The 22,422-nt window shown below is 37.2% G+C and overlaps 1 protein-coding gene across 1 annotated transcript in view; it reads right to left on the bottom strand.

The window, feature by feature from the left end:
- The window catches only part of LOC121417278 (zinc finger protein 260-like), a 37,968-nt gene extending 19,253 nt beyond the window's left edge, over positions 1 to 18,715 (bottom strand). Inside the window, 3 exon segments of the mRNA XM_041610921.1 lie at positions 9,579 to 9,674; positions 11,525 to 11,713; positions 18,512 to 18,715. Coding sequence (XP_041466855.1) covers positions 9,579 to 9,674; positions 11,525 to 11,660 — 232 coding nt within the window. The 5' untranslated portion in view covers positions 11,661 to 11,713; positions 18,512 to 18,715.
- Positions 18,716 to 22,422: the final 3,707 nt, after the last annotated feature.

The raw sequence follows: 22,422 nt of genomic DNA, 5'->3' as shown, positions 1-22,422 counted from the left end.
TTTCAAAAGTTTTGCTTAATTAAAAAAACGGCTTTTTGCATATCCTAGTCAATGAGGAGACTGACGATGTCATCCACTCGCTATTTTTTTGTATTTTATAATATGAAATATTCTGATTTTCTCCTCATTGCCAAGTGAAACAACAATTCATTCTTCCCTGAACATGTTTCATACTATATGGTTCAGGATACATGGCAAACAGGACAGATCAATGCCAGTAAATAATAAGAAATAATTGTTCGTCCTGTGTGATAAAGTAAAAACAACCCATTATCTACATAACTTCAGCAAGGAAAGTCGCTCATCAAACAGGCTGGGATTCTTAAATGTATGCATAATATGATACAATCATGTCTGTAGAGTACAGGCTACATGTTTGGGGCCATCTACAGATCTAAAGGACTTCCGCTGCATTCATTTAAAAAAAGTGATTCTGTATTTGCATTGTATTGGCAGTTCCTTGACATCACGCAAGGATGTTTCCAATTGTTTCTGATCGCACTTTGTCAAACCAAAGTCTGTTTTGAAAACAGACTTTGGTTTGACAAAGTGCGATTAGAAACAATTGGAAACATGCTTGCGTGATGTCAAGGAACTGCCAATTCAAACTTTACAGGTATCCATATATACATATTCAAACTATATGTGTAACTTAAAAGGTATGCATAAAATTTGAATATTTAAAGCAAATGTTTTTTTGACATCCTAGAAGCTTGTCAGAGATTTGTCTGACATAGCAGCAAATAATATATGTCAACCTGTCAATCAGATCGTCATCCTGCCTGAAATGTTGAGTCTTCTCTCCCGCTACTGCTCTACAATTTCATTAGCCAACTCAAGCCAGCTTTCTCTTATTTATTCAATCTTCTCTCACTCCTCCAACTCAACCAGCCTTCCACTCAAGCCTCTCATTCTGCCTACTGCTCAAGCTTTCAACTCTTTCTGGTTTACAGTCCTCTTTAAAACTACACTCATTTCCAAAAGATACTGTACTTTCTAACCTTCTCTTTCTCGCCTCTCTATTTCTCTTCTACCTCTTTACACTTTTATCTCAGTCCTTTCCAGGTCTTTAAATATTGTGTACAACATAAACAACTTCAGGGATGTAGTTTATGCCACCATGCAAACCTTCAAACACCTTCTGCTAGAGTCCAGTTTGCATATATTATTTGGTGCTATGTCACCACGTCTTGGACGGCAAACTTGGACGGCAAACTTTTAACTTATCAAACAACATTGCTTTAACTATATTCAAATTTATCCATACTTCAATATTTTGAAATTTGCATTAATTTTGAATATATAATGAAAACTGGCTGGGGTTCAAAGAAAACCAGTTGGAAAGATGCTTGTGTGATGTAATGGAACTGTTTTAGCCCATTCAGTATCAATAGAATTTGTTTCTATTGGTAATGGAAAGTCTTGTACAAAATAAATTCATGTAGATGTCCCTCAGGGCTTAATTCTTGCTCCAGTTCTATTTTCACTATTTGCTTATCGAATCATATGTTGTTTGAAGGTTTGCATGGTGGCATGTACAATTGCTGATGTGGTTTACGGACAGTCAACCTGTCCGAAACGTCGAGTCTCTCTACTACTCATCATCTCTACTCGCCGACTCAAGCCAGCATCTCCTCATCAGCTCTACTACTCAAGCTGTCCTCACTCAACATTCCTTCTTGTTTACAGTCCTTTTCAGGACTATTTTCAAGAAAGAATACTCTATTCTCAAATCTCCACTTTCTCGCCTATCCACTTCTTCTCTTCTTCTATCCACTGTTTCTATAACACTCCACATGGTGTACCGTAAACCACATCAGCAATTATCGAATCATGTTACTAGTGCCTCAGTGTATATGTACGCAGATGACACTAATATTTCAGTATCTGGTAAGACTAAAGCACAGGTCAAAACCAATCTAACCCAGGCATTATACAATAGGGGAAGGCGGGGTAAGTTGAGCAGAGGGGCAAGTTGAGCCACCAGCCCAAGGCCAATAATGAATGAGTCAGACATTGTGGTGGTGTCATGTATTGATGACCCATAGCATACTCCTTAACCCCACCACATTGTTTTCCACTTTGAAACAAAAAGTAGTTTTTTAGAGGGAAAAGTATGAATTTCAGCCAAAAAAGTAAGAGTGTGAAATAGATAAGTGCTTTATTCACACACACATCTTTAAATATAGTAAAGACATGATAACAACATTGTTAGTCCAGGTATGGATCTTCATTCTTGTCATAGTCTTTTATATGATGGATGCATAATAAATGTGTGGATACAAAATTATCGCACTAATTTCGGACTGGGGTAAGTTGAGCCAAACAGCACGGGGCAAGTTGAGCCATGGTAATTCTTATGGTAATGTATCTTAAAAAACAAACCATAAAAAAATCGATTGAAATGCAGGCTGAAAGGAGCAAATTTACATGACTGCTTTTTTCCTTTTAAAGGATGTTAGTATTTATAGAGAATTAGCAAGTGAAAAAAGACTTTAAAATTGACATGGTTCTCTTCCCATACATTTTGTACGTAGTTTTTGTGGCTCAACTTACCCCAGATGGTGGCACAACTTACCCCATATATGGGGCAAGTTGAGCCATTTGACATCAGTTTTTTCAAATGTCACGATGACTTTCAGTGTGGGGGTAGAAAGTTATATGTAGGTGAAAAATATTTCCCAAGAATCAAATTTAAAGGCAAGGTACTCATTTCTACAATAATACTAGTCATATCAATTCTAACATGCAAAATGCAAAAAGTGTCGCAACTTACCAAGCCTTCCCCTACCTATTCATGGTTAAGAAATAACTAATCTGAAACTATAATAAAACAAAAGTAATGCTATTAGGGTCAAAACAAAAACTAAATACTACTCATAATCAACAAATATACAAGGATATACTCTACATTGTGTAAATGAAGTGAAGTGTCTGGGTATAACAATCAATAAATTGCCTTGCATGACGAAAAAACTTCCATTTGAGATCACTATACCCCGGTTTCCCTTCTCATCAATTCTCTTCTCCAAGTCCGACAAACCCTAACATGCCCCAAGCAAGCAATTTAAGTATCAAAACACGTTTCTTCACATCGGTCCGAAGATAACACAAGAGCCCGGCATATACAGTCACAGCAGGGGGCCACACAAGATGGGAGGCATGCGCAGCGGTGAGCTCGGTTTCTGTTAAACATGCCGTCATTTTATTCGCTTACTTTCCTTATTTCGAGGTCGATTTTCTTCGTTCGAAATTGAAAATGGACTAACATTAGATTACTGAATACAATGTGCCTCTGAAAACGTGATTAAATATCGAATACAATAATTTCGTTCCGAATGTCCTACTACAGGCAGAGAAGTCTTACGTAATAGCACAGCTGTTGTTTATCTTTTGGTCCTTCGCTCAACACTCATATACTGGCCTGTGGAGGTGAAATTGAGACAGCAGGGATTACCCCTGGATTACCTGGCCAAGCGCAGGCAATAAGGGCTTGTAAATGATATTTGGGAGATCCAAATGAAAAATGGGGTATAACACTGCAGTTTGCAATCTGAACTGCAGTATTTATCCAAAGGGGGGGTTTCACGTAATGACTTTAAGCAATATACCAATTCAATGTCAAACCTTATCAAATGTAAGCTTGGCATTATTAGCAGGAATAAACATTATTTTAATAAATCTAAACTTTCCAAACTTTACTGGGGATATGTTATACCCCCATCCTCTATAGTTCTGTTTTGTTTAGCAAATAAGAAGGAAATTATTTCACGCTTTATAGTTTACATAAAATGGCAGCGTACCCGATATAAAATCGCACATAGATGAAACGTTCTGAAATCGTATTTAAACAACTGAATTGGCCCTCTTTAAACAAAGTTCTCCATAGAGCCTCATGTGTTCTTATGTATAAGTGTATCAACTGATTATTGCCTGCCATTTTATACATTAGATTTTCTTTTGTCGATGAAGTTTCAAAGAGAACCACACATAGTTCTGACAAATTTGCTCTTCTAAGAGTTTTTACCAAAAAATATCTTTTTTTTCTAGGCTCTTTCAATCTGCTTGACCATATAAGATTTTCAAAATGTGTTCATTCTTTCAAATACCAACTTAAACTCGTATAGACAAATCACATCGTTCATTTAAATGAGTACGCTACACTTATTCGCAATTCCATTGTCTGTGCCGTTCCTAAAATACACTTAATCTCGATTCCTATTCTTTTCTTGTCTTTCCGTTATTCCCACTTCATTCCATAAAAGTAAAACATTTTTCTTGGGGGGGGGTTTATATCTCCATGTATATTAGTGATAAAATTACCAAATGATGTCTTCTGCTTGGCTTTTTATTCCTAAATTAAATTACATTGCCTTATTCATATTTGTAATGTTTTTTTTTAATAATCAGAGCCAAGGAAGACTAGTTTTTTAATGTTTGTATTTGCACATTTATATCATGTACCTTGCCATTTGTATCTCGTACATGTTCTCGTGATTTTACTTTTTCTTTTTTCCTGTATCTCATAATGTCCTGTTACAATGTTTTTTGTATATTGTATGTTTTTATGCTGATCAGACCACCCCGTTTACATAATCAAAAATAAACAATAGATAAATCACCTGTATGGACTTGCTTATGTATTGTGAGACTATATGCCCTTTCACATTGATCACAAACAGGGTTTTTCACATGGCTGGATTCGTTTATGTGCAGTGAGCTGTTGTATTTGATGATGCCCAACCGCATTGATTGCATACATAGGGATTTTCACCAGTATGGTTTCGCTTGTCTACTGTGAGACTAGATTTTTGGTCAAATGCCTTACCACATTGATCAAATATGACGGGCCTTTTACCCGAGTGTATGGATTTGTTTATGTAGAGAAAGATTTCGTATTTGACTGAAAGCCTTACCACATTTATCACATACATAGGGCTTTTCACCTGTGTGGATGCGTTTGTGTACTGTGAGATTGGACTTATCATTAAATGCCTTACCACACTGATCACACACATAGGGTTTCTCACCAGTATGGATTCGTTTATGGGATGTGAGGGTACTTTTTTGACTAAACGCCTTACCACATTGATCACACACATAGGGTTTCTCACCAGTATGGATTCGTTTATGTTTTGTGAGACGATATTCACCATTAAATGCCTTACCACACTGATCACAAACACAGGGCTTTTTAACTGTATGGATACATCTGTGTACTATAAAATTGTTTTTTTGATAAAACGCCCTACCACATTGATCACATAGAAAGGGCTTTTCACCTGTATGGATTCTTTTATGTATCTTAAGAGCATGTTCAAGATTAAATGCCCTACCACATCGATCACAAACATAGGGCTTCTCACCTGTATGGATCCGTTTGTGTCTTCTCAATGCACTTCCATTACTAAATTCCTTAACACACTGATCACACTCAAAGGGCTTCTCACCAGTATGGACTCGTTTATGGATTGTGAGGCCACCTTTTTGACTAAACATCCTACCACATTGATCACACACATAGGGCTTTTCACCTGTATGGATTCGTTTATGTGTTGTGAGACCGGATATTGCATGAAATGCCTTACCACATTCATCACATACATAGGGTTTCTCACCTGTATGGATTCGTTTATGTGTTGTGAGACCGGATATTACATGAAAGGCCTTACCACACTGATCACATATATAAGGCTTCTCACCTGTATGGATACGTTTGTGTACCGTGAGATTGGATTTTTCATAAAATGCCTTACCACATTGGTCACATACAAATGTTTTCTCACCTGTATGGATTCGTTTATGTGTTCTGAGAATGGATATTTCATGAAATGCCTTACCACATTGATCACACACATAGGGCTTTTCACCTGTATGGATGCGTTTATGTGTTTTAAGATGAGATTCACAATTAAATGCTTTACCACATTGATCACATACATAGGGCTTCTCACCTATATGGATACGTTTGTGTACTGTGAGATCGGATTTTTCATAAAATGCCTTACCACACTGGTCACATACAAAGGTTTTCTCACCTCCATGGAATCGTCTATGTCTTTTGAGAATGGACGTTTCATGAAATGCCTTACCACATTGATCACAAACATAGGGTTTCTCACCTGTATGGATCCGTTTGTGTCTTCTCAATGCACTTCCATCAATAAATGCCTTACCACACTGATCACACTCAAAGGGCTTCTCACCAGTATGGGCTCGTTTATGGATTGTGAGGCTACCTTTTTGACTAAACATCCTACCACAATGATCACACACATAGGGCTTTTCACCTGTATGGATTCGTTTATGTGTTGTGAGATTGGATATCTGATGAAATGCCTTACCACATTGATCACACACATAGGGCTTTTCACCTGTATGGATGCGTTCATGTGTTGTGAGATGATTTGCAGAAATAAATGCCTTACCACACTGATTACATGTATAAGGTTTCTTTTCAAGTATTATGTTTTCCTTATTTCCTGTTTTCAAACTCATCTTTTCACCATGTGTAAAATCATTAATTTCACACATGGATTTTTGTATTTCTCCTTCAACAAACTGTAGAATGCTTTCCTTTGATGCATAAAATGGCAAGATAACACCATTAAGCCCATGTTTGTACTTGAGATGCCTTGCAAAGATGAGAGGAATAGCATAGACTGATCCACAATACTCGCATCTGTAGATTCCAGAATCTATCAAGAAAAAACAATACATATTCATCAAGTATTTGAATGATTTATTGAGGTGACAGGTGCCCTATTACGTTTATCTATCATTAAAACTAAAATCCCCGCTATAACACGGAGCCTATGTATCTTAGGCAACCCCTATTTCGTTTTCCTCATTTAAATAAGTGGTTAGCACCTTGCAGCTTCCCATGAGAGATTTTCTTCTTTTAAACTTCAGCTGTACTTCTAATTTTCTTACGTCATAGTTTAAACTCTTCCCAGGATTTTGCCCAAAAAGGAAAGGAAAAGTAGGAAATTCGGCTTGTTTAAAATTATTCCATGTCCAAAAGTCATGAAGACCAAAATGAAGGTCTGAACGACGCAAAATTATACAGAATTATCAATGTAAATAATTTTAACTGAAAACTGGCCCAACAAGTTGCGATGTGCTCGGCACATGGGGAGCTAGCTGTACTTTTTCTCTCTAGCTCTCTCCCCCTCTTAAGGAGGAAGATTACAGTGTGCCCCAATTTACGTTATCTCAGTTGTGTCCAAAAGTTTTTTCAAGTATAAATGCTAGGTTGTCATCATGCTATATTACTGTGCTGAAAGGACTAGGTATGTATATTACAAAGGGCAAGAATAACACACACAAGGTATCCTTGGAACATGGGAGCATTACATGAAAGGATTTGTCAGACATTTTATCCTACAAGTACTGTTTTATCTGACAGTTACTATGGTAACAGCGCCTCTTTGCCAATCATAATCTAGGAAAGCTGTCAGACGTGAGAACTTGTCGGACGAAAATGTTGATGAAATTGCTCCTCAGATCTAACACTCCATATTTCACAACATATTAAATAAAACATTTGCCAAAGCTGTAGTCATCCAAACCATCACACAAGAAGGTGAAAACCCATTTTAGAGAAAATCGGCTTCAAAGTTTACTATAATTTCCACACTTTGTTTCCCAGCCTTACAATATAATCCTTGAAAGCAAAATACATGATCGGAAAGACCAAGACAATTGCTTGATGTTTGTAACTTCATATCTACATCAAACCAAGAATCAAAGAAAATATTGCAAGAGCTACAAATACTTGTGATTTTGGTTTAAGCCATTTATATTTTCTCTGTACAAGAACGCCAAGGAGATGCAATAACCCTGACGGTGAATTCAATGCACGTCATCAACCAAAACATTATATTGCTCTTCCATGTGCAAAGTAAATGACAGTTTGGCTTACCAAGTATTTGCATATTAAGTGAGCGCAGCTGTTGTTTGCTTTGCTACTGCACTCGTTTCCAATGGAATTAAGCATTTTTATCGACAATTTGTATGGCATCGGTTTAAAAACCCTAGATATCTCAGAAAATAGAATGCTGCCTAGAAATTTAAGTATATAAATAGGACGTTTACTTTTAATTTCTGAAAAAAACACACACTCAATTTTTTTTTACCATAATTGACTGATACGACAGTTCGCATGAACAGCGACGATGTGATCTCCCAATTTAGTTTTCCAGACCCCAATGTTCCTGTTGCATTCTAGTTTTCAAGAGTCAAATTAGGAGACGGACTAATCATCAAGCCCCTTTAGTCATAAGCAAATTCATTTTTTCAGGGTATGATTTAAGGCCATACACGCTTACCCTTTTCATATATGGATTGGAATTGGGTTGGAGCATGGCTGCCTCCTGAAGCTTCTTCTGCCTTCTGATCACATGACAGAATGATGAGATCACCTGACTTGGTCCTCTGATCACCTGATGGTATTGGATTAGTTTGTGTCTGGGTAATTTCATCATCGTTCTTCCATTCCAGATCAGTCATTTTCCCTTCTGCATTGTGATTAGCCTCACATAGCAGATTGCCATCATCATCATACTCGGCCTCTACTTTCATAGTAAACTAAATGTAAATAAAAAAAAATCAAGTTACTAAACACTCCAAAAATAATACCAAACATTTTGACATGTCAGATCATGCAACAAAAATACATGCAAAGAAGAAAAATAAGAAAAAAATTATCATAGAAATATGGGATTTTTATTTAAGCATGTGCCAGAACGTGGCCCAGAACATCGTTTCATAAAGCTGTTTGTAAGTTAAGAGCGACTTTAAGAACGACCGGTGAACCATCGCCAATTCAATATACCATTTACCACAAGAAAGGATCACTGGTCATTCTTAAAGTTGCTCTAAATTTACAAATAGCTTTATGAAACACCCACCTGGATTAAAAAGTGTATGATCTTGTAATCACTGGTAGCGAAGCATGACCTCATGTGTCCTAGTGAGCTCAGAGACATGCAAATATTTTCTTGCATACTCGTACTTACTGTATTAATATTCTCTTTATGTAACTCATTCTTCTCTGTATGACTTGTATATCCCTGTTGATTATGAACGTCAGAAGACCCTAGAGAAGAAAAGAGATGGATTACTATGTACCTGCAAATATATATAGATATAGAATGATTACCATGCATAAGTAATTACTGACGCATGGCTAGCCATGCATCCAGTAATTACTTATGCATAGCAAATTTACCGGAAGCATGGCTAGCAATGCATTGCTGGTTACTTATAAATGGGTGTAAAAAAAATTATTCTCCAGAAAATTCAGTCATTCTATTGAAACATATGATACACAGGTTATTGTATATCAATGCCATTGCTGATGTAATATATTAAAAACCACATCAAAATTTAGTGCGTAACTTTCACAAAGAAGGTGATATTCTTTTCATTTTTTCAAAGGACACAAAAAACAGTTTACCTTTGCATAAATTGCCCCCAAAACATATATGTGGATACAGCAAATCACAATTTCAGTGTAACATTCTGTTGATTTTATATTGTTAGGTTTCATGTAGAAACATGGTACATTCACAAACCTCTTGTCTCTGTCCCCTTATCCTCACTTTCCTCATTTATCTCTTTATGAATTCCTTGCTGACGCTGCATGAACATTGGTGGGTTGACCTGTACCCCTGTGTATTAAATAAAAACAAAAATTGCTTTTTCAACGTTGGTATGAAACACCAATATTGACAAAAAACAAATTAACTGACATTAATCCAACAAAAGTCCCATTAAATGCTAGCAAAACTCTACAAGCAGGGGTTCTGTCATAGAGCTGTTCGTAAATTAAGTTTAGGGACAATTCCACCCCATGAAAATTAGAAATGAATAAAAATAGAAAAATCCAATGAGCATAACAATCAAAATATCATCAAAACTGGGAATAACATATGAAATTGATATTTTAGATTTTCACTTAATTTCACAAAACAGATATATATGCACATACTGGTACAGTGGTAGGCATGCAAATGAGGGGACTGTCATCCACTCAATATTTCTTTGGTATTTTATTACAGTATGAAATATTCTAATTTTCTCCTTATTGCCAAGTGAAACAAAGATTAATTCCTCCCTGAACATGTGGAATTAGCATTGCTTGATAAGGTTCAGTAACGCTAGCCCTTATTGTCAAATCAGTAAAAAATTACATATTCTATAATTCAAACAATCAAAAAAAGAAATAGGGACATTACAGACTGTCTCATTTGCATGTCACTGAGTTAGGTGCAAATAACTGTTTTCTGAAAAGTAAGCAAAACTTTAAAATGCTATAACTTTCTTATTTTACATCCGATTTTGATGAAATCTTCAGCATTATGCTAGTTTGATTTTTCTCTATTTATTCAGTAAATATTTTTCTGGGGTGGACTTGACCTTTAAGAACAACTAGTGATTATTTCTTGTGGTAAATGCTATTCACCATTGTTCATTTGTGATTATTTAGCATGTAAGAAAGGATCACCAGTAGTCCTTAAAGTCACTCTCAACTTACAAACAGCTTTATGAAACACCCACCTGGTTATAATGCTGCTGTTTTACCCAATCTCACTTTCAAAATAGGTCTAGGAATCATGATGTTCCAGGCCTCTATTTAATTGGAAATATGAATTTTGTAGGTATTGTACTTAAAATTTTACTTGGTTTGTAGAAACATTTAAAAATCATGTTCAGATCACATCTAAGTATTTTAGTTTATAAAGTCAAATTTAAGCAAACCATTGTGACATCGTGATATTTGAGCCAAGAAACATGCAATGATCTTATCAATCTTTGTGCAGTATGTATGACTGCGTGTATCATAACTAATATATTGCACACAGGCCAGTCTTAAGTCTGATAAGCGGCTGACTTAGATTTAAGAAAAATACTTAGCCAAAAATACAGTTGGATATCAAAGATAGTTAAGTATTTTACTTGAACCAAAATGCTGAGTAAAATACTTTAATATTCTGGCCTAAGAATCAAATTGATTACCGACCCAGGTCTTGAATTAATCTAAGGAACCAAATTTCAATGGTTAAAGGTAAATGCTAGTTTTGGTAACGATATCAAAATGAGTTTGTACAGAATCCAATGAAATGACCACTAAAGTGTCTGTTTGTATAAATAAAATGCATGTGCCAAAGGATTCTGGAAGAAATTGTGTAATTGCTGAGAAATCAGCAAATAAGCACGGGATTCGGGTAGGGCGTCGGGCCCGACGCCCTAAGCAATAATTATACATTGTCCCACGTGCGCTTATCTGTGTTGGGGATTTTCGGTGTGAACATTTCTCAGCGTAGATTTCAAGATTTCACAAAGTCCAGTTAATGTAACTGTACCAGATCTAGATCCTCGATGATATACTGGCAATTAAGCCTTGTTTTACAGACTTTCTCATGAAATCAGTGTTAACTGCAACTACTGGAATTTCTCTTTAATTCTTGTTTTTTCCAATAAAAGGTGAAAAGTTCTTCTGAGAAATTACTGCACCTACCAACTTCTATCATCATCTCATAGTTTTCCTTGACATTCTGGATACAGATCCTTTCGTAATCGCTGATATCTGCCCATTCATTGGCTGTGAAGTAAACCTGGACATCTGAATATTCATCTGTTTCTGGCAGAGGCATGGTGATTTGACTTTACACGTTTGCAAACTGAATGCACCAAGATAACTCCATACCTAGGATATGATGTAGACAGAAACTGTGAGAAAGGTTAAAAAAAAAGTGGAAGGCCTCTGGCAGTCTTGCCGGCATTATGCAATTCGACACACAGCAGTGCTGACTTTGAAAACTGCTCATGAAAAATTATTCACAAAAGAAAACATTCATATAATAAAATACTCTATCCATTGACCCAAAATGACCTTCGACCATGATCATGTGACCTAAGATGTGTGCAAAACAATAATTCATACTTGATTAATAATCGATGATTGCCCTTCTGTCGATGTTTCATCGGGGGGGGGGGGGGCAGTCAAATGTATTGCTGTACACATGTGACCAAATTATTTCCAAACACCCCCTAAATGAGTTTTTCTCTGTGTGCAGTTATAACCTCCTTTCACTGGCTTCATTTACACGTTTTGGCCCCTAAACAAGTTGTCGCCAGAATATGACCCTTAAGTTTTGTCTATTTGCTGACAATAAGCTTAAAGTTGAATAGACAATACTATATTCATGGGTATTGCATCCCCAACCCCCCCCCCCATCTCTTGTGCAGTTAGGGTTAAAATACCACAAACGAATACATTGTTAACACTTGAAATAATCGTCATCCAAAATTCATCAGGTAATATTCTAAAAAGTCCAGAGGAAAAGGTTTGGAGATAAAACATACCCTAAACACATTTGACCTCCTGATTGACCAGTCTTTCAAAACAATCCTTTCTTTGAAAATCAGTGTTTTTGATACCCTTTACTATATAAATTGTTTTATTTCCAATAGTCTATACTTGTTAAGGATAGGGTTTCGGGTTTCACAAGCCAATGCATTCTCACAATATGGAAAATACGTGTTTAGGGTGCTTTTTGAGAGGACAAGTTAAAGAAAGCTAAAAAAAAAGGAAAAAAAATGGGTCGGGAGGGGGGGGGGGAGGGGCCGGTAAGGTTGGACAAATTAAAGAACGCTTAAAAGAATTCAAAATAAAAAAAAATTGGTCGGGGCCCAGGGGCCGGGATGGGGGAGGGGGGCGGTAATGCTTAAAGGTACATTGTAGCTACCAAAAATTGGGTTGGGATGGGGAGGGGCTGCGGAGCCGGTGACGTTGGACAAGTACCAATAAAGGGTAGCCCCCCCCAAAAAAAAAAAATAGGGTTGGGGCGAGTAATAATGGCAATTATGGGTGAGGGGGAGGGTTGTAAACATACGCAGGGGCCTGGGGCAAATTATGGAAGGGGTAAACATAGATATAGACATAGTAAAGCAGGCAAAAAAAAAAGATTGGGCCTTGGACCATAATCAGGGTTTAAAAGGGCAAGAAAGGTCCATCTCCATCTGTTACATAATCAACAAAAACCAAACAACCCTACTCAACAGACTATTCAGTCTCTGCATTGACCTTGAATTTTCCAGATTGAGGATAGTGCAAGCCCTTATCTTTCCCGCTGGCGGTATTTCGCGGTTTGCTAATTGGTAACAAGTTTGGTATCATTACAAAGCTTAGAATTCAAAGAATCTCATGATGCTGGGAGCAGAGCTACCAAGTCTCACGCATTATGCATGAGACTCAAGCATTTTGGATTCTTGTTCATCCCCTCAAATCTCTGTCTCACGCAACTATCACAGCCTATCCCCATATACATTGTACACAATGTTTGTGATCTCACTCAGATTCACAGAAAATCTCACGCATAGCTGGTCTTTGAACTTGGCATCTCGGTGGGAGTTTTTTGGTTTTTCATGTGTAGGGGTACGATAAAGGGGTCAAAACATTCATGTCATCATCAAATCACCATATCAACAAAATCTCAACAAATCATGATATCAAAATGCAAAAAAAAGTCGGATTTCTTAGACATAATTTCTGAGCAAAAGTACCAAACTAACGATTCAAACACTGGTGTAAGTCAAAATCTTGTGTGTCACATGATTATGACATGAGCAGTACTTTCCACTTTTGGCTTCTGTGATTCAAAATGGCAGCGCGCATCCTCCGATCAGGCAGGTTTCTTTCAAGACACATTTCAAGTGCAAAATATCTGGCGATTCTTACCTCAAATCAGAATGTAAAGTAAAAATTTCCTATTTCAATTTCATAATCTGCGGATTTTCGTTGGTTAGAGTGTTACTGAATTAATATTTAAAGACTGGAAAAGAGTTTTCTGAGACCATGTTTTACACAGGGGCAGAGCATACCGATGCGAACGCGCGGCTGGTTTGGCATCGCTAGGAATCTGCTTATCACATTTTTATCTGCCGCCAAGGTAATCCTTTTTAAGCAAATGTAAACAAAGAAAATTGGTCTCCCAGTCCCAAACTGAAATTGGATACCCAAATTCTTTATAAAAGTCTCTGATATTGGAGATACATCCATCTCTCTCATGGGAGACAGTCTCCAAAGTCCAATACCAATTGGCCGTGCGCCTCTACTGAAGATTAGAACTAACTCCGTGGTTTGTGGATAAGAGATATGACTAACTTGTCCATGAGTTGAGAAACAGGCCCCTGGGCCTGGCTTCATTGAGAGTAATCCTACATCAGTACACTTGTTCACTGCTACCATGGCTACCACCCTGTCTGTGGGGAATCTAGAGGTAGGACTATGGTATGCCAATGTTGTACAGAGCACACACTTTAAAAAGTCATTAAAATATCACTTTTGTGACCAAAATTACTAATTTCCATACAGTTGCAATTTATTTTTCATTAGTAACTTGGGATTAATTTTTGTATTCATTAGAGCAATCAAAAACTTGAATTTTGGACATATTTTTTTGGACGCCCTCTATTAGTGGAAAGTAATAATATGGCAAGAAAATTTTCATTTTTTTATCTTTATTTTTAATTAAGAAAAAATAATTTAAAGAATCAAATTCAAATAAGAGTCAAGTTGTATGAATAATAGGTGTAATGGAAACTTTCAGTGTAAAAAAATCAAGCATTGCCCAAAAGAAAAAGAGAAAATAAGCCAAACATTGCCACCCTTATTTTGTCACACATGGAGATATAGGCCTAAGACTTAAGTGAGAACAAACCTTGGCCTTGTTCATTGTCAAAAATGAGTGTGTACAGTTACAGTGCCGGCCGCGGGAAACGTCACGCCCGAGCACGCAAACAGCCTAGGGGGCTTTCGCGTCTAACCGAGGGTATTCAAGGAGAGCAGTCTAGGGCGTTTAGACGGGCCCGCGGTTTCCCGCGTGCTATATAATATTGCCGTGCCCGCACTTACCCTCGGAAATTCTAGGGTACGTACATTACACTATGTTTACATGTACATGTACGTCGATTATCTTGTGATAGAGCATTATGTTTTTAAACTAGCGTGATCGGGATCTATTGTAGGTTGAATTTTTGATTTAAGATGTTATTTGTTTTCTTTTCTTTTATTCTTTAATTTCTGTTTCCCTTTTAATTCTTTTCCCTTATTATTTCTTTCCCTTCTTTCCTTCCCTGTTTCCTTTCCGTTTTTCTTCTGTCTTTGTTTCTTTCAAATAACGAAGGAATTATTTTTCTTTCGTTCTTCCCTTCTTTCTTTCTCTTTTTTCTTACTTTTCTCTTTTCTCTCAATATATTTTTTCTTTCACACATTCATTCATCTTCCCTTCCTTTATTTTAATTATTTCTTTCTTTATTCATTTCAAGTAATGACAGAAACCGTTATCTGTCCTTTATTCTTTCTTTCAACGTTTTAATCATACTTTTTCCTTTGAATTTTCCTTAATTTTTTCTTTCTTTCCTCTCAATTCATTTCTTGCTTCCTTCTTTCTTCCACTAGCCCTCCCTTCCCTTTCTTGATATATTTTGTTAACAAGTCTAACATTGTGTGGCCTTTTTTTTGGTTGATTTTTTTGGCCTGGCTCGGTCGATCCTATGTAGTGCTTTGCCGATTGTCCCGTATTTAATTTTGTGAAATCTGGTCACCCCGGCTGGAACGTCGAAGCTTTTATCGCAATGAATCTAAACTTTTCGAAATATAGATACATGCATATACTCTCGGACGAAGGCCTTCCCCGAGTCTTGACATTTTTTCAGTGCTCATTTACCATTTCCTTTCGCTGGAATAGTCACAATGATCGTTGATTACGATACAACGTTACGACGTGTTTATGACATCGGTCATGCGCGAGGTCGACTCATGATATTTCACCGCCTCCTTTTTGTGCCACGATCTTTCTTTGATTTCTTTAAAGGGGGTTGTCGATTACGATCGGACGTTGGTGTGTTCTTTCGACATCACATCATGCACGGAAGGCAAGAGCCCCACTTATTGTCATTTTATCTCATTTCGGTATTGATATTTTATAAACCTTTATCATAATAAGCGGGGTATATAGGGGGCCGGGGGGGGGAGCAAAAAAAACCCTCTCATATCGGGGAAAATTGTTCTTTCTCACATCATAAAAAGTAGACGCGCAAAAAGCGAACCCCAGCAAAACTGGTTGTGCTCATCGATTTTTTTTTATTTGGTTCTTTTGTTATTGTGCAGTCTGGGAGAGTCTTGCTCCCCGTCCACGCCGACCCTCTCCTTTGATCACATCCGCTTCCCAATTTATGACAGGATGTTCTTAGAAATGGGGGGGGGGTATTAATTATCTGATGCGTCAACAACAATGAATAAGGATATTCTTTTCAATTCGGTTCAAATCGGGTCTTTAAAACCCCCACCCTGTAAAAAGTATAAATTTACCCCAATGTTGCAGATTTAACAAGTTTGTCTTTTTGCTAAAACATCTGATTACATTATCTGCTCTCGATTGCGGTGTTAGTTACATCGGTAGATATTCGGATTGGGAAGATAATAATAATTAACATAATCAAAGTAAAGATTACTTGTCCAACGCATTTATTACGCGCAATTTTATAAAAAGTTATAGATGGGTTTAAAACGAATATTAATATCCTTGATACACTTATATGATGATCGTCGAAGTAAAGATTAACCTATCATTTTTACGAACTGCGGTTTTATATTGATAGATTAGTTGGATCATTTCGGGTCTAGACATTGTTTCAATTATTTCATTTCAGTAAAACAATATTTTCCTTCGAATATATTTTGTTATATGAATTGGAAATGATAAAACAAAATCACAAAACCAAACCACAGCTTGGTACAATACATAATTCAGTGTTATATGGAAGATAAAAATAATAATACATGAGATTTGTAAATCGCACTTTCCATCTTGATTAGATGCTCAATGTGCTCCAGAGCAGAACAACAAAACTATTTGCATATATGTAACTATTAAAAACTTTCCTAACGCATTTAGCTTAAATGCTTAAACCCAAGCAAAAGTATGTTTTTGAAAGCTACTATGACGTGTTGTATGGAATGGGTACTTAACGAGTTAATTATCACTTGCCAACAAAGCAAGAATGGAGCTATACAAACCCTTCTTTTCTTTTATTAAGAATTTTAGCGGGTGCTCACGCAAACGCTAACTATCAAACCTAACTTCTTTTCGGGGAACAAAGGAGTTAGTCGAGCCAAGTTGAAGAATAAAAGCCCGTCCGGGTTCACCTCTATACAATATAGTCGAAAATCCCTTTAATCATCACGCTCGATATCCCCCGCTATATTTTCTCTTTCTCTCCCTTTCCCCTCCTTTTTACCCCCCCCCCCCCATTTATTCACTCTTTTCCTTCTTGCTCCCCTTCATATTTTTCTCTTTTTCCCTCCTTCTGCTGTCCCTCTATATATTTTTTTTCCCTTTCCTTCTTTTTTCCCTTTCCTTTATCCCTTTTCCCCCCTTCCTTTTCTGTGCCCCCTTTCACTCCTTGATTTGTTTCTCCCCTTTATTTTCTATTGCTTTCCCTTCCCCTTCTTTTGTAATACCCCCTCCGTTATATTGCGAAACAACAGTTTCTTGTATTCTATAGAAATGTATAAGTAGCTTAATCTAACATAGCATTATATGTTGGGAAGAGAGAAAGAGTAGTTTTAGAGAGGGATTGAGAAAGAACTAAACGATAAATGAAAATAAATTTGATGATGAGAGGTGCATATGAAAATGATGTCCACAGATAAACATCGGGAAAAGATGAGAGCTAGTGGTTGAGATAGATAAAGGTAAATCAGGAAGGGGATAAAAAATGATGAAAATTAGAGAGGGGTTCCAGTATTTTGATAAGAATAGTCGTATCCTTTTCTTTCCTTTTCCTTGTTTCTTTTCTTAGTCCCTTTCCCTCTCTCTTTCTCGCCTTCAGTAACTTTTATCCCCGCTATTTCATCTTTCTCAATTTTCCCTTCCTTTTTAATTTCTCACCCCTTATTCCTTCTCTTTATCCTTCTTTCTTTTATTTGCCTTCCACCTTCCCTCTTTTCTTTCTATCTCACCTTCGCTTTTTTTCATCACCCCTGTTTTCTTTCTCTCTAGGTTCTTTTTCTTGTTTTAATTTCCCCCTTCCTTATCCCTTCTCCATTTTACCTTTTCCCTCTTTCTCTTCTTCACCCCCCCCCCCCCCCTCTATTCTCTTTCTCCCCTTTCCCCTTCTCTCAGTCCGGGCTCCCAGTTTTCTATTTCTTTTATCAGCCTCTTATTACCTTTTGCTTCCGATTTGAGATAGTTTTTGAAAAGTTTTAGTGTTAGGCCTACAGTGCCGGCCGCGGGAAACGTCACAGTGCCCCGGGGATAGACGCGGGCGGTTCCCTAGGGCACTCATTTTCAAGGGGAGCGGACGCGGGCGGCCTCCCGCGTCCGCTCCCCTCAAATGCCCGCTACGGGCTACCGCGTCCGCCCTAGGGGGCACTGTGTAGGTTTGATTGAACTCGACGGTCGACCACATGTCAATGCAATGAATGAAATTAACTCACCAAAAATAATCCCCATGAATAGTCTAGGCCTCCATTGGAAAATTGCAAAAGCCTGCGTTGATACTAATACCGGGTTTCTTGTAGGGCTGAGAAAAAAAACTGGAAATTGGGACGCCGTATCGGACCGGGCCGGTCGACCGCCAACATGCAGTTTCAGATTTGCTTTTTCCTATTTGGTTTGTATTGTTAAGCGTACTGTATGAGGAAAGTATGGAAAGCTATTGTGCGCGCAAACTTTTGGCCAATCATGAGCCCATTGAATTGCCTGTTGGATAAACCGGAGGGGGGGGGGTTACTACAAAATAGGCATACTGGGACGTGCAGCTGGAATGGGTCACTGTTTTTGAAGAAATCCTTAAACATGGAGTATGGCTTTATGTTGGAAAATCCCTAGCCATGCCCCAAATTTTAGATTTTAGATACTGGCCTTAAACATGGGTTTATACTTCTCCAATTTTGGGTGATAACTTCTTTTTTTTGCCAATATTAGGCACCTAGCTTTCTAACCAAAATGGCCCGTAAATATGGGTATGGGTTTGGAACCTTTAGCCGCACACCCCGTACAAATCAAATCAAAGTACCCCCCCCCCCCGTTGGATAAAAACTTGTTAAAATAACAATTTAACCCTATCTAGGCCGGGACCCGGGCCTCGGAGGCCCCCCCCCCCTCAACAAATCGCGCGATATTTTCGCCGCGCGAAATTTTTTGACCGAGCGAGCCGCTTGATGACTTTTTACTTTCAAGTCTTGCGCAACTTTTGAGACCAATTTTGCATCACCCGGGTAAGTGGTTCCGAAATTACGCAACAATCGATATACCCTAGGGAAGTTTATGAATGTAGGCATGTTATGCCTCTGTATTCAGTTCTAGGTTTTTCCTCCTCAAGATGGCTGGCTCACTTCCGGGAACAGGGCTTTCGTAGTCATATTTTATTGGCTCATTTTTCCAGCATCAATCCAGGGCAGCTTCAAAACTGTGCACACTTGGGGCAGTGACAACATCATTATTTAGGCTATTCCAGTATTTCTAACATACAAAGAATTCCTATATTTTTGGGTCTTTGTCCTTGGTATGAACAATTTTTTACTGTGACCTCTGGTATGTTCAATATATCTTTCTTTTAGATTAAGTTTCGTACATTGATCATAACTATTAAAGTGTTTATATGTTTCAATCATATCACCCCTAACTCTTCGATACGCCAGAGTTGGGATTTTCAACTGTTCAAGTCGTTGTGGATAAATGCATGACTATGATTTTAGTTTTGCTGATCTAAATGTATTTATTTTATGCTTTTCATGATCACAAGTCCCCAACAAATTTCATTGAAAAAACAAAAGATAAAAAATAAATACATAAGAAATTGCAAAAAACAATATAATACATAAGAAAATGATTTGACATCGCAATTTTTTTCATGTACACTTGCTAAAAACACCACAAAGAGTTTCTATATACCAAGAATTATTACATTTGGAGTTTTATTTAGGGAGTTAGAGGAAAAAGTATGATTTAATTATAATTACGCATAAATTAGCATATTCACTTAATGGCAATTCGCATGAAATAAATTACTATACCGTCTTGTAGATTATGTCCCAGGCAACCCGCGTGCTAGATTTTGGCGCGGTCGACGGCCGAAATCTTAGGGGGGTCTGGGAGGCCCCCCCCCCCGGCCATATGAACTCCCAAACTACCCCGGCCTAGATAGGGTTGAGGGACGCACCATTAGAAGTTTAGGTTACCCAATGTTCTAGAATTTCTTACAAAAGAGTGACCCATTCCAGGAGCATATCCCCGTATGTCTTATTTCGTACCCCTCCCCCCTCCCCCTCGGGGTGGAGGCCGGGTAAAAATGGCAGAGGTAAAAATGGCAGAAGTAAAAATGGCAGAGGTAAAAATGTCAGAGGTAAAAATGGCAGAGGTAATAATATGGCAGAGGTAAAAATGGCAGGCAAAAATGGCAGAGATAAAAATGGCAGAGGTAATAATGGCAGAGGTACAAATGGCAGAGGTAAAAATGGCAGAAGTAAAAATTGCAGAGGTAAAAATGTCAGAGGTAAAAATGGCAGAGGTAATAATGGCAGAGGTAAAAATGGCAGAGGTAAAAATGGCAGGCAAAAATGGTAGAGGTAATAATGGCAGAGGTACAAATGGCAGAGGTAAAAATGGCAGAAATAAAAATGGCAAAGTTAAAAATTGCAGAGGTAAAAATGGTAGAGGTATGGCAGAGGTAAATAAATGGCATAGGTAATAATGGCAGAGGCATAAAAGACAGAGTTAAAGATCATGACATGCTACATCAACAGGGAATTAAGACAGAGCCTTTCGGTTAATATCAGTCGTTATTGAACTTAAATTGACTCCTCTCGACAAAATGAGTATTATGATCTAATGATTAGGTATTAAGGATTTTTTGTCATCATATTAGGTCTATACTTTATCGTTGTTATGATTAAACTCAAACATTTTCATGACAAAATGATTTCAATTGGTGATTGATGAAAGAATTTATCTTGGCCAGTTCGTATATTAGAACATCACTTCATGCCATACATACCCAACCAATTTTAATGTAAACACCAATGTGCGCTACCATTAACACACTGAAATAGACAAGTTTGGGATTTCTTCGAACCACGTGCGTAACTTGTTGGATAACAGAAAAATAATAAAATGCTCCGTAATAATTTTTTTTTTACATTTCAACATCATCATTGATATGATACGCATGTAGTTTAATGTAAATGATATAATAATAGCAATATAGTGTTCAGTTGTTTAGATTAATACCTCATTACACCTAGTCCTAGTGGATGTCAGGTTCCTAAACTAGTTTCTATGGTAACGATTACCGCATGAATTTTGAAATGTGTAGCGAATCAGGGATTTAAATTCATAGGTGTTTCTGATTTTGATTTGATTTGATTTATTTCTGCATTCACATCAATATCAGAATTACAAAATACATATATACAATATTTACAAAGGTAATACATGATTATAACAAAATAATAGTCGCATAGTATAAATATTGTAAATATATATTAACAAAATATTAACAATAGGTACCATTCTATCGACCTATTTTTAAGTGTAAATTCACCCTGGCAAATGGTTTACTGTAAAATTAGCAGAATAATAATTGGTGGTTTACAGAAAGTCCATCAAAGATTAAGAAAGTTATTAGAAGTTTTAGTTTTTGATCTGTGACGACATATACTAGCAACTGCCCAGTATTCTATTTACCAAAATATATACTTTTCTAATCAGCGGTTCGTGATTGCCCCCCCCCCCAAAAAAAAAAATACTTTCGGAAGCGGATGTGAAATGATTATTATGTTGATATACTATAAGGTGCAATAAAAACTATTTAATTTTTTTTTTAAAGAAAATGACATTTTCATATAGGCCTATATTTTTTATTACACCATGTAGTATTCGTGGATCAGCACCACAATACAGTCTTTCATTTACCAATCACTACAGATCAGGCAGATCTTTGGGCTCATCCACCTCGGGCTTTCTCATCATTCCAAAAGTTTCAATTTAGTGCAGAAAATTTACAGTATTATTTACAAATGTTACGCTTTCCATTAGTCAAACATTATAATTGCAATTTTCTTCTCAGAACATAAGTGTATGCATGGAGGGGATTTTGGATTTTTTGGCATGGGAGTAACTCCCATGCCAAAAAATCTAAAATCCCCTCCATGCATATAGCCTATAGCTACCTCTGTCATTTTCACCTCTGCCATTATTACGGCTGTCATTATCTCTGCCATTTTTACCTTTGCCTTTTTTACCTCTGCTATTTTTACCTCTGCCATTTTTACCTTTGCCATTTTTACCTCTGCCATTTTTACCCTTGCTATTTTTACCTTTACCATTTTTCTTCTGCCATTTTTAC

This window comes from Lytechinus variegatus, chromosome 6 (assembly GCF_018143015.1).
Source record: "Lytechinus variegatus isolate NC3 chromosome 6, Lvar_3.0, whole genome shotgun sequence".
NCBI classification, from domain to species: domain Eukaryota; kingdom Metazoa; phylum Echinodermata; class Echinoidea; order Temnopleuroida; family Toxopneustidae; genus Lytechinus; species Lytechinus variegatus.
The sequence above is the reverse complement of the archived record's forward strand: the minus strand, read 5'-3'. Positions and strand labels throughout refer to the sequence as shown.